The sequence below is a fragment of the Podarcis tiliguerta genome (assembly GCF_965153285.1).
Source record: "Podarcis tiliguerta genome assembly, chromosome: 8".
Taxonomy (NCBI): Eukaryota; Metazoa; Chordata; class Lepidosauria; order Squamata; family Lacertidae; genus Podarcis; species Podarcis tiliguerta.
Genome location: NC_139541.1, coordinates 59275758 through 59288948, shown reverse-complemented (window position 1 = coordinate 59288948; position 13191 = coordinate 59275758). Strand labels below are relative to the sequence as shown.

General features: G+C 45.1%; 1 protein-coding gene across 1 annotated transcript in view; it reads left to right on the top strand.

Moving 5' to 3' along the window:
* Nucleotides 1-11614: 11614 nt before the first annotated feature.
* The window catches only part of LOC310683392 (protein argonaute-4), a 33824-nt gene continuing 32247 nt past the window's right edge, over nt 11615-13191 (top strand). Inside the window, exon 1 of the mRNA XM_083453290.1 lies at nt 11615-12122. Coding sequence (XP_083309416.1) covers nt 12104-12122 — 19 coding nt within the window. The 5' untranslated portion in view covers nt 11615-12103. The remainder of the gene's footprint in view (nt 12123-13191) is intronic.

The window sequence follows — 13191 nt, the reverse complement described above, 5'->3', positions numbered from 1 at the left end:
ACCATCTGTCCTGAGTTTGCTATTAGAGGAAATGATTATGATTATTATTAATTCATCTTATTCATCATATACCTGAAGTGGCCTCTATGCTATAAAGGTTTATGCCACAAAAAGCTGCACTCTGTATCCACAAGTGCATAGATTTGTACAGTAAATCTGCTAGGACTGTAGCCAACAAAATTATACAGAGAATAGACTCACCCAAATCAATAGTGTTAAGCTAATAATGGCTCAAGGTGTCCCATCACATTGGCAATGAAAGGGTTGGTGCAATTTCAGTCAGGATTCACTAGGGCAGAGGTTTTCAACCTTTTTGTGGGCATGGCTCCCTTGACCAACTACATTCTTTCTGTGGCACCCCTGTGGGGCTCAGGGGCCCAGTTATGTCACCCCTTGCCTGCACAGCTGGCAGCCTCTCACCCTTTTTCAAACACCCTCCCTTGTGGAGTGTTCCCTCAGCCTCTTCTCTCCCCTCTCTTTGTGAGTCCTCCAGGCAGCTGCTGCTGCCACCCCTGGTCTCTGAGCTGCCCCCCACCCCAAGAGGCACTATTCACTTGTCGAGCTCTTAGCCAGGGCTGCTGCAATAAACAGCTGTGCAAGCCTTTGGGAGGCAGTGATGCAAGAGAGCATCAGAGGAGGGAGGGAAAGAAAGAGGTACAGAAGCCAGTGTTGCCCGCGGCACCCCTGACTATCATTCAAGGCACCCCGGGGTGCCACGGCACAATGGTTGGAAACCACTACATCATGGAGTGAGCCCTGAGATCTATCTGCAATGCCAGGAACATAGGCCTAATACTGCTTTTTGATGCATTTTCCCTCAAACCAGCTCTCATCCAATTTAAAATCACAAGCCACTGTTAAGCTGAGACGCATACAGCTGCTCTGCATGTTCAAATGGCAGAGCATGCACAGATGAAGGTTTCCTCAAACAGGAATGGGGTGCAGGATTGCAGGAAAACAAATTGGGTAATGTTTATCAGATCAGGTGAAGACATAGCAAGCACAAATGTATTTTAAAACTCAGCAGGGCCAGGGGGGAGCAGTGTGTGGACCTCTAGTAAGTAATGCATTTGCCTGGCCCAGGATTGGATCAAAGTTTCAGGAAACCTCCCCAGGAGGAACTACCATCTGATGGGCCTGGCCTGGGCTATTTAGTGCTAAAGGGGGGGGGGGAATAATAATAAATAAGATGATATACTAATTCATTCCAAACCTAGACATATCTGCTCAGAAAGATTAAAAATCTCACTTGTGTGCTTTATTTAACAAACATCTCTTGGAAGAAAAATTGATTATTATTATTCTTTGTTAATTTATGCACTACAAAATATCAAGAAAAGGTGTAAAAACACACACACCTCTAAACACCTATACTAAGCTGCCCCTGAAAAAGATGACACCTTTATAGTGTGAGTGCAGTCCAAGATTTACGAAGTATTTTGTGCACTGAAAAAATACATGTAAATAATAGCCATCTGCATTATTGCTATTATTTATTTATACAAAAACTGAAATAAGAACTGGCTACACCAAACCAGAGAAGCACAATGATTTCTGTTAAGTTGTGGGTGAACATATCAGACGACACAGCGATTCTTCAAACAGCTCTTGTTTATTCACAGGCCAGAACAGAACTGAACTGAAGGGTTCAGCCAGCCTGCTTATATAGAGCTCCACTAGAATGCAACAGTAACCATTTTCTGTAACTATCCAATCACTGAATGTCACTTTTGATCCCTTATTTGCATATATGGACCTGAACTATCTACAGTATCCCCCTGCTGGCCCAGGGTGAGAACTTCAGTACATAACAATTTCCACTTGCTAGTATCTTTTTGACATGACCATGATTAGCAGAAGATGACAGATGTCTCAAAGGGCAGCCTTCCCCAACTGCATACCCTCCCGAAGTTTTGGACTACAACTCCCATTAGACTCAGGCAGTATTGCCAATGACCAGGGATTATATGACTTGCAGTCCCTGCCCCACCCCCCAAAAAGTGGGGGAAGAGAGAGAGAGAGAATGAAGTTAGGCAAGAGAATAAAAAGAGGGATAGAGTCTCCCACACAGATATTAGCAGTAGGGGGTAAAATGTGCTGAATCCTTTCTCTCTCTTTTGAGGGAAATTATGTGTTCTAAGAGGGACGCGGGTGGCGCTGTGGGTTAAAGCCTCAGTGCCTAGGGCTTGCCGATCGAAAGGTCGGCGGTTCGAATCCCCGTGGCGGGGTGCGCTCCCGCTGTTCGGTCCCAGCGCCTGCCAACCTAGCAGTTCGAAAGCACCCCTGGGTGCAAGTAGATAAATAGGGACCGCTTACTAGCGGGAAGGTAAATGGCGTTTCCGTGTGTGGCTCTGGCTCGCCAGAGCAGCGATGTCACGCTGGCCACATGACCCGGAAGTGTCTTCGGACAGCGCTGGCCCTTGGCCTCTTTGAGTGAGATGGGCGCACAACCCTAGAGTCTGTCAAGACTGGCCCGTACAGGCAGGGGTACCTTTACCTTTACCTTTATGTGTTCTAAGAGTGGTTTGGGAAGGGGCATGGAGAATGAGAAGGGGTCAGCTACAGAGGGAAAGAAACAGGTCTCATTGGACTTGTGGGTGAAGTTTCCTGTTATTTAGGTGTGGTGCTTTTGCTGAAATAGGTATAGGACATGGGGTAGTCTGCTTCCCTACATCCATACCACCATTTAATCCACAGTTATTTCCCTAAGAGAGGTGAGGGGGTGAAGAATTGTTTGTATATATTTCTGAGGGATCTCCTTACAATACACCTGTCCATTCACTCTGGTCACCCATGGGGACCCTCATTGCAGTGCTGCATGTGCCGTACACTCAGTCTATGGTAGTCTGGATCAGGTCCTCTAGCTCAGTGGCACTTGACCTATGGAAGATTCCACCCACTGAGGTCAGACATGCACCAACCCTGTTTAGATTTTGGTGGATGCTAAAAACCTCATTCCGTCAGTCTTTCCCCAAAAGCAATTTGTGGGCAATTTTGATGCTTTCTGATAATTACGTATCCTATTTTTATCTGCTTTTATTTTTTTATTATTGTACACCACTATGTTATTTAGTGGTTATTAACTCTCATAATTAATAAATAAATAAATAATTATAATCCTGGGTAACATTTCTGCAACAGCTTAGGCAATAAAAATCCTACGCCTGCACAACATAATCTCTCTGTCAGCTGGCTGGTTGAGCTACTGACAAGCAATAGCATGCTTGCTGCTACAAATATCAACCATATTTTGGTGCATTTGGGCACACCCTAATTTATTTTTATATCCATGTGCCAAGTTGGTTATGAATTCTCCTAATGTGCCAAGTTGGAACATATAAAGCCAGTGGCACTGCCCTGACCTCAAAACCAAGGTCTGTGATGGGAATTGGATCATTTTGCCGATTTCCATGTTGCCAATGACCCCGATGAGTCATCAGCCCTGTGTTGATTCAAGTAAAAAATAGGTATAAAAATGAGTCTGGGGCAAGTACTCTTTGGTTACAAAAGCCCCAGCAGAGATATAAAATCACAAAATATGCAGCAAAGTAAAGACTGGAAATATTGGCGTTGAGACCTTTGTCAGGACAATATTTCAGATTATGGATGTTGCCAACAGCTGAATGTTATTTATAGTCAATGGTCAGTATAATATAAAACTGGCCAGGTGCATTAAATATGTAAGCAAGGCAACATGAAACAAGGCATTACACATTAGCAGAGAGAAACATGTCTCTATTAGAATTCTGCAAGAGAAGAGGCTAAATCGTTAGAGATTCAACATAAGAGTACAAAAATGCCTTATTTGGTTTGATAGTGGAAAACATGATGTGATGCATTTTTCTTATGTTTTTCTATAAGTGCTTGCCTTTACTTGTCTGAGAGTTGGCAGTCCCATCCATAAAAATAAAATAAAATACAAGTGAGATGTGCTCAAAAGCACACAGTGGAGGAATTAGCAGACTCACTCACCACCGCCCAAGCCTCCCTTTTTACATACATAATAATTTTTATTTGATTTTACAAATACAGAATTATAACAATCCAAATTATATATCCCTATTTAGAGATGTCTCCAAATCTCTGGACTCTTGCAGAGGATCTCAGTGACTGAGCTGGGATATAAGGGTACAGCGAATCTCTACAGTTCCATGGACCTTAGTTGCTTAGGGCTTTCTATATTAATTAAAATACTTTGAATGTGGTTTGATAGTGATGGGCAACAGTGTAGAGGTTTTAACTGCTGTGTTCCACGTTGTTGGCAATAGATAGGTGTGGCAGGGGTGGATTTTGGCATCCTGAGTGAGGACAAAATTTAATGCTTCCCCCCAAATATTTATTATTTTCATAATTTTTTTTTTTATAGTTGCTTTTTTATGGATCATTTCAATAGGTATCCGTATAAATATGTGATGATGAAAATGATGATTTTATGCCCCCTCGGCTCACCTAAATCCAGCACCGCATGTGGTATCCAGGAAGAGTAGCAAATAGCCTGGTGATGACCATGGAAAGACACTAGCAAGCTTAAGCACTTGAAGGATTAAGAGCCATTCAGCAAAGCCATTCCAACTGCCTAAAGTTCAGTGTACAGATAGTAGTACTGTACTGTAATGCCAAACTTTATGTATAATTACATATAAAGACATTGCATTTTATTAGTTGACATCAAAGGGAAATAAATCTTACTATGGAGTTCATGCCTAGTAAACATTTCCCAGAGAAGCAATAAATGCCATAGCTGCTTAAATCCCATTCTGCTTTATAATGGATGGGTGAATTGCCAACATAGGGAAATAATACAATAGACCGTATTTTTTGTGGACTCTACTGTACAAGGATATACAAGGAATAAGGGAGGGGTGTCTCTCTGTTTCCATGCCTGTTACCTGTTGTTTTCTTATTGTAGGTACTTAGAATGTGCTTCCCAATACATATCCTGTATTTGCATGTTTCCCCCCTCATACCCTATATGTTAATCATGTATAACCCTCCCCTTTTCTGATGTAATGATGATGTAGTGGTGATGCTTTTCGAACTGTATCTTGGGAAATGGTGGGAAGTTTGAAAAGTCCTTGACACTCCATCCTCGGGGTTCAATCTCTCTTTGAACCTGTTGCGCAATAAATGTGGATCTTCTTCAGTTTGCTCTGATTGTTGGCTGTGCTCCTTTTCTTCTGCAGGGACCCGCGGGCTCAGCCCAACGAGCTAGGTGGCTGAGCAGCCTCGCACCTAGATTTTCCGTAACACTGTGTTGTAGTTTGTGGCATACTGAACTGCAGGAAGCATAGAAGCCAACTCCCAGGGGCCGAGGGGTCTTCACCCCCTCCCATAAAACATTTGAGGAGGCTGCCCCCCCCCCCCGTTAATGGGCATTGCCATTCAAATTGTGTGTGTGCACCACATCATGTGATTATTATGTGGGGTGGAGCTGACTTTCCTTCATTGGAGGTTTTTAGGCAAAGTTTGGATAGCCAGAGATTCTTTAGCTGTGATTCTTGCATTGCAAGGGGTTGGACTAGATGACTTCTGATATCCCTTCCAACTCTTCACTTCTTTGATTCAGTACCATAAGGTGCACTTCTCCAAACTACAGATAATAATGTGCGTCACTCTGTAAGATGAATTCCAATATTAGGTACAAGTTCAGTACACACCAGCAGATGCCACACGTGAACTCAGTTGCACCACCAGGAGTGGTTCTGCTCATTTCAGTGTGGCCCAGAAGCTTATGCCACCATAAACAGCATAAGATGCCACAAGACCCCACTTTGTATAACAGTCTGAATCCATACAGTTGCAATCTGGAAGGTACTTTGGAGCAGCCTTGTTAACATTAATGAAATCACTCTGAAGAAAGGACAGGATTGTAACTTCAGACTTTTAAAACACAAACCCATGTATGCCAATTAATTAATTAGTTAGTTACTTAATAAGGAATATTTATAAACTGTTAATCACAAAACACCATAGCATTATAAGAAAAGAACATAAAATAAAACAAGTAAAACGGATGAAACAGTGGTATTCTTTTTTAATCAGGTACTCCCCACTAGTAAACTCATCCCTTTAGGAAGGCCTGCAAAAAATGAAAATAGGTTGTTAGCATCTGATTGAATGTGTAGAGTGTTGGAGACTGACTAACTTATTTGGTGAAAGTTAAGTCCATTGCATTCAGTGGAGCTTACTTCTTAGTAAGTGTGTTTATGACTGCAGCCTTAAAGATAAATTGTGTATGAATAGTGCATGTGTTTTACTGCCTTTTTGGATTGGGACCTATTTTATTTTTAACTGCTCAAGGGCTAATGATACCAGCTAATTTCCTCCCTACCAGTGTCTTTCATTCCTGCCAAATTCTGAGTGACATCCCATGATTGCTATTGATCTGTGCTCTCTGTGTTAACTATTAGCTGCTGGGTACTAATCAATCATTAATGCCAGTGAGAAGAGCTATCACATTTATCAGTGGACAGCAAATACACACACACACACACACACACACACACACACACACTGAGGCTGTGATCCTAAGGGTTTGTGTGTCCTTTTGAAAACTTCAGCATGTAGGTGGGCTTCAGATAATATATCTAATTTATTTGCAAAAGGGTTACTACAGCCATACCTTTAAGCCTGCCTACTTGGAAGTAAGTCATTGCGGTTTAAAAGATACCTACTTCATACCAAGTGTGCTTAGGAGTTTGACTACATAGACCAGGCATGTTCATGTTTACTCTGAAGTAAGTCCCACATGTATTCAGTAAGCCTTACCTGCAGGTAAGTGTATGTAGGATCACACCCTTAGAATGCTTTGACATGAAACTGAAAACACCTGAGCTGCCTTAATTATTACAATTTGCATATACCAATAGAAGCTTATATATAAGATGCTTGTTTGGCTAGAACATGGATTATGGGATAGGTGTGGCTCAGTGGTAGAGCATGTACTTTCCATGCAAAAGGTCCCTGGCAGCTCCAGGTAAGACTATGTTCTTAGCTGAAGAAAGGATGATGCTAAAGGAGACATTGAGATAAAATTCAGGCAAGTTTTTGCTTGTTAAAATTTAACATGTAAGTGTAATAATGAACCTAGACCAGGAGCAACAAGGAACATGTCCCTAGAGCAGATGTGGAATGAAGAAATTGTACCTTCTTTCGCCAGGGTGGTTTTGTATAGTTCTGGGGTATAAATGTGCATGTGTTTTAAGTGTGCTCACACAGGTAAATTGATAACTGAGCGTGCCCATAATGATTTATAGGTTTGTCTGTTGTTTTTAAGGTATATGTGCATGGGTAACTAATACCTGTATACATATCCATAATTGTACTTGGGGCTTGTGCAGTTCTAGAAGAGTAACCCTCCCCCAAAATCTTCCCACTTGGAAGAGGAATGGAGGGTAGGGAATTCATAACAGGGACAGCTCAAGAAACTCCCACCAAAGACCATCTACGACTGTGGATGGGAAAGACCAGGTCATGAATCTGGACGGAAAACCCGAAGTACACATGTGTGGATGTCCTCACTTAAATTTGCAAACACAAAATGTGGATTCTCAGCAAAGTAACAACCCCATATGGATGTGCCTTATGTTATCTCAGCAGTTCTTACAACAGTCCTGTAAGGTAGGGCAGTTTTGCGACCCCCATGTTTTCTTCTTTGAAGCGATGAGGCTGAGAAATTGAGACCTGTCTAGGATAACTCTGTGACTTATAGCTAAGGTGAGATTTGAAGAGGGAACTTTCTGTTCATCATTTAGTTTCTTGGTAACTACATTGATTAGTTTTCTCTGCTTTTTTAGTTTGAATTCACCTGGATAAATATTTTCTAAACTATTTTAACCCTCACCTGGATACCTTAGTTGGTTAGAGCATGGTGCTGCTGATGACGCCAAGGTTGCAGTTTTGCTCCCCATATGGGACAGCTGCATATTCCTTCATTGCAGGGTGTTGGACTACTAGATAATCCACAAGGTCCCTTCCAACTCTAGAATTCTATAAGAACTATATGCCTGTTAATTTTTTGATGGGATACAGGAAAGGTGTGTTCAGATCCTGTGATCAGTTTTGGAGATGCCAGGCTTTAAAACTGGAGAAGCTGTGCAGAAGTTCTTACTTTGACCCCAATATTGTCTGTTAACAAGGTCTTTGAGTAGCAGGAATGGGGAAGTCTGCAATCATTGTAATCTTTGAGAGCTGCAATTAGAGGCACTGCTAAGGCCTTAAAAGACATGGTGAACACCTGTGGTGCAAATGTGCATGTGCTAATTTATCCACTAGAGATGCAAATATAGGCTGGCTTTCAGAAGGAAAGCTTGCTGGTATGCTTACTATTTTATTGAGTTCAGTCATTAAGGCTGATGGCTCAACCATACTGGAGCTTTTTAAATGCTTTAAAATTCAGGGTGATTAGAAGAATCATTATGATGCTCAGAATATGAAAAAGCCTGAATTTGCTATTATTATTACCCCCCTTCCCTTCCCCAGGTTAAGGTTAATTTTGCTGTAGCACAAATTCGCAAGAAAGTGATGTGAGAGTTTTGCAGGTAGCAGTTGCATGCTTATTGAGTATGCAAAAATGCTCAGAAAATGGATGTGCATAAATTTTCACGCCAGATGAGTGGAAAAGCTAATGATGACAAATGGGACAGCCCAAAATGAGCATCATTCCCAGGTAGCACTTTTTCTTGCCCCCCCCCCCCCGTTCCTTGACAACCTTTCAATTTACCCCCCCACAGTTGAAATTCTGTGGCCTTACTCAAAAGTAAGGCCCATTGATTTCTATGAAATATGCTGCTAAGTGAATGTGCCTTGGAGAGAATAATTTTATTGAAAGTAGGAGAGTAGAGCAATCTGTGTTGAGAGTTACCTCTTTCTGCTAACACACCTGCCATTCCCGGTTTTACCTTCACTTCAACAAGTCCTTACTCCCCAGGCAGCACTTGGTGAGATGTGTGGCGCAAAGAGTACTGTGTGTGTACCATGCAATCTGCCTCATACTTCTTAAACCAGTGGTGTCCAAACTTTTTTCAAAGAGGGCCAGATTTGATGAAGTGAAGGGCCATGAGGGCCAACCAAAGTTCTTGACCTTTTTTTAGGATTTTACCCCAGAAAATAAACTGCCACAGGGGCCGGATTACACTGACCAGCAGGCCAGTTTAGGCCCCCAAAATGGTGCCTGTCTTAAAATAATTTTACCTGCCCTCTATGCAGTGGAGGATACTGCCCGAACAGACCAATCTGGTTGGCTTTTATACTTACTTGCCTCAGGCAACAAAATGCCTCAGGCCAGCCCTGATCAAAACTTTATAGGGACTTGTTCATCATTTAGGAGGCTCTGCAGCCCTTGCCCCCATCCCCAAATCTGATCCAAGGGTTGGGGAAATATTTGGGACAGCATTTGGAGCAGGGGAGGTGACATTGAGGGCTGCAAGAGAAAGGTGGAATTGCTATCCATCGCTCCCACCCAAATGAATCCTAGGAACTGTAGTTCGTGAAGTGGGTTGGAATTGTAATTATGTGTGGGATAAACTACAGTTCCCAGAATTATTTGTGGAAGCAGAGTGCTTTAAATGTAGCTTGTTAAAAAAAGGAAGTAGTTCAAAATTAGGGAAGACAGGCATTAGACCGTTAATTCTTCTCCTGCTGAGTATGCTTTCTAACATTATTATTTCTTATATTGTTATTTTTGGTGTGAGTGTGTATTTGGTAACTTTCCACAACTACCTGTGGGGGTGGAATATTTGATTGCAGCACCTTTTGATGATGAACTGAATTTGTAACAGTTTAGCTGAAGAGCCTTTGAGAAACAACCTGCTTTATAGAATTTATATCCCAAACTATGTAATTCCCCCGCCTCTTTTCTAAGAAACCCTCCTAGAGTGCGTTTGTGTCTCCTAAGTCTAGCTACAGCAGCACACTTGGTGCTGGGAGGAATGCACCTATATATCTCTTTTCAGCCTATAGTTTTGTACATTAAAAAATTATGCTTACAGCTATTGGAAAATGAGTGATTCTGAAATGTTGAGCTATGGGAGACACATCTAAGAAGATGGATTGGGTTGTCAGAATGCTGGCATATGTGCTATGTTTGGAGATTTCCTTTCCAGTGGGACATACAAGTAGGACAGTAGTGATGAAACTTTTCAGCCCAGGGGATGTATTCCAATCTGGGGAATACAAGGGCCACATACCTATGGCAGATATGACCAGAGGCAAAAATGGACAATCAACAATTTTACTTTTCTATCCAGACTAGCAATTGGCATGATCAGTGTTCAAGGACACATTCTAGGTCAGCCATGCAAAAATACTCAAGGAAGGTGTGAAGAGGGGCAATGAGGGCTGTGGCCTGGTGAGAGTTGCAAGGGCCATATACAGGGAGTTGAAGGGCAAACTTAGGGGCCTGGGCCTGAGGCGGGGCACTGTGAAATGGGAAATGCTGGCATGCGCAGACTTTGGCGTTGGGCTTAATTGCCTCATAATTATGACTGCTGGGTGTTTAAATAGCCATAGATCCTCTACAAGAAAACTCTGCGAACTGCATTAATATGAAGCAGGAATGGAGATTTAGGATGGAATATTCCCATCTTTCTGCTGTTGAAGCAAACATTTTATCAAGAAAGAGGATGCAAAAATGGAAAATAATACTATCATGGGCTGACTGGATGCAGAGGAGTGGTGGGAGGCACCAGTTGGGGAACCCCCAAGTTGGACCCTCAGGGGAAGAAGGCTCAGAGTCAGGGGACTGGTGGTGGGACATTGATGAGTAGTGCTTGCTATGTGTGCAAGACCTCTGATAGGGTAAATGACATCTGCTTAATGCCACAACCCTATTTTTGCTTATCTAGGAGCAAGACTCCTTGAATTAAATGGGGCTTGCTTCTGAGTAGACAAGGATATGATTGCGTGGCACCTCTTGTAAAACTGACCTTTTTAGAACTCCCTTTCTCTCCCCCCCCCCCATCACAGGTAGGCTCATGGCTGGTGGGATAGTACTTGTGGCTGGTGTGAAAAGAGAACACACTCCGCACATGTTCAAAGGCACTCGTGGAGCCCCACAGACCGAAGCTCCCTGAGAACTTCCGAAAGGGCTGAAGTCCTGGCGCGGTCTCTTCTCTTGCTGAGTGGGGACATTCGTGGGGGATGGAGAGAAAGAATGGCCGGCGCCCCCGCTGTGCTTAAATGCCTCTAGTTGGCAGGGCGAGGTCGGCGGCAGCCTCTCTGTGCATGGGTTTGTGTTTGAGGGAGACGGTAACAAGCCCGCGGGGGGAGCGCGCTCTCCCCCCCGCCCCAGACGGCAGAGAGTGCAGCGCTCGCTCATCAGGGTCTTCTGCCGGACCGGGGGAAAGCGGGCGAGGAAAGGAAGCTGATCTACAGGCGCGTACACCTTCGAGGCGAAGAGGACGGAACAATATACCGCGCCGCGCGTGCACCTTACGCGGCTCTTTGCCTCAGCCATTCCCCTCTTCCCCCGCCCCCGCCCCCCATGTTGGTTGAAGCGGGCGGAGCTAGTCGCGCACTCGCGCCTGAGGTGACAGCTGAGGCGGCTGCGCTGTGAAAGGGGGCCTGGGCGGGCGCGCGGGCGCGCCGGAGGGAGGCACAGGGAGCGCGCACGCACAAACACACGCACGGCCTGGGCCTGAGTGAAAGGCAGCGAGCGGCAGTGGCCGCAGCGCGGATACGCACATTTACAGTCTCCTCTCTCTCTGGCACCGTCCACTCGGTCTCGGGGCCGAGAAGGCGCGCGCGCGTGCGCGCACATCCCCCAACACACAGACACGCGCGACCGAGCGTGGAGAAGGGGGAGGAAGAGGAGGCGGAGGCGGGTGGGGGAGGAGGAGGAGGAAGAAGAGGCGCTCCCGGTGCCGAGGGAGAGCGCTGGGCGGCCGGGCTGGTTCCGCCGAGGCGGCCGCGGGCTGTTGGCGAGGCGGGGACGCCCCCTCCCTCCGCCTCCTGCTCTCCCCCCGTTCCCGGTACTGACCCTCACACCGGAGCCAATATTCCCGAAATTAAGAGATACGCTGCGGCGGCGGCGGCGGCTGGAGCTGCGGGGCCCGGGGCGGCCGGGACCGGAGGGGACCGCAGCGAGGCCGCCGCCGTCGCCGCCATGGAGGCGCTGGGACCAGGTGAGAGGGGGGTGAGGCCTTCATGTATATGCATGCAAAGGGTGTGCGAGGTGTGTATGCGTGCGAGTGTGGTGGGAGGGGCCCAGCGGTGGTCTTGAGGCCGTGGGTGACGACGTGGGTCATAGTTGGGATGTGATGGAGGGAAGAAGGAAGGAGCCCTTGCCCTTGCATGCCTTGCTTGGGAGTGACATTGGGAGCAGGGGTTGCTCCACCTGGGGGAGGCTGCAGAGGTGGGGCTGGGAGTGTTGTTGTTGGTTTTTCTTGAAGGGTGGGGCTGGGCCATGGGGCTTAAATGGATATATCTTCCAGCAGAAGCTTTGGGAGGAAGGAAAGGCTTGCTAAACCATTTGTTTATTTAGGTGAAATAAACCGCAGACAAACCATTCATTTAAAGCACACACCCCCCCCCTTCCACATCACGGGAACTGTAGTTTGGCTACCATAGAACTATAACTTCTAGCACCCTTAAGTGTAAGCCCCCAGGATTCTCTTGGGGATGTGTGTGCTTTATATGTGGCTGATAGTGGTGACCCTGTTGCTTTTGTGCCTTGAGGGCTATTTACACCCACATAGCATGTAATGTTTTTAGGTAGATGCATAAAAAAAAGGTGGTGGCAGCTTGGGTGTATATCTGGAAACTACTGTGTGCAGTAAGCAGCCTTGCACCTCAGTGTGAACTCAGCCCTGCAGGGAAATGGGCTCTGACCAGGCTTGCTTTAAAAATGGGTAAGCCTGTAGCATAGTAGTACCCTCTGTAGGCTAGCTATTAAAGTTCTGGGTCCTAATTTATCTGGTTTAGGTGTGCATTTTAGTGTTCATTCTCCCTTGCCAAGGGCTCTGGGTGGGAATAATTTAAGTGGAATGGAGCAGTTACTTTTGGATGTCAACCCAAACTGGAAAGTCTTAGCACCATTTGCAGAAGATACTGGTTGATGATTAGATGTAGGGCCCAGTTATGTTCTTGGGATCTTAACCCCAGGACTGTGATAAGAGTTGAGGTATGTATCAGTAGTACTGGTGAGGAACTTCACTCTTGAGCTGATGGAGCTCCTAATATATAAGAGATGTG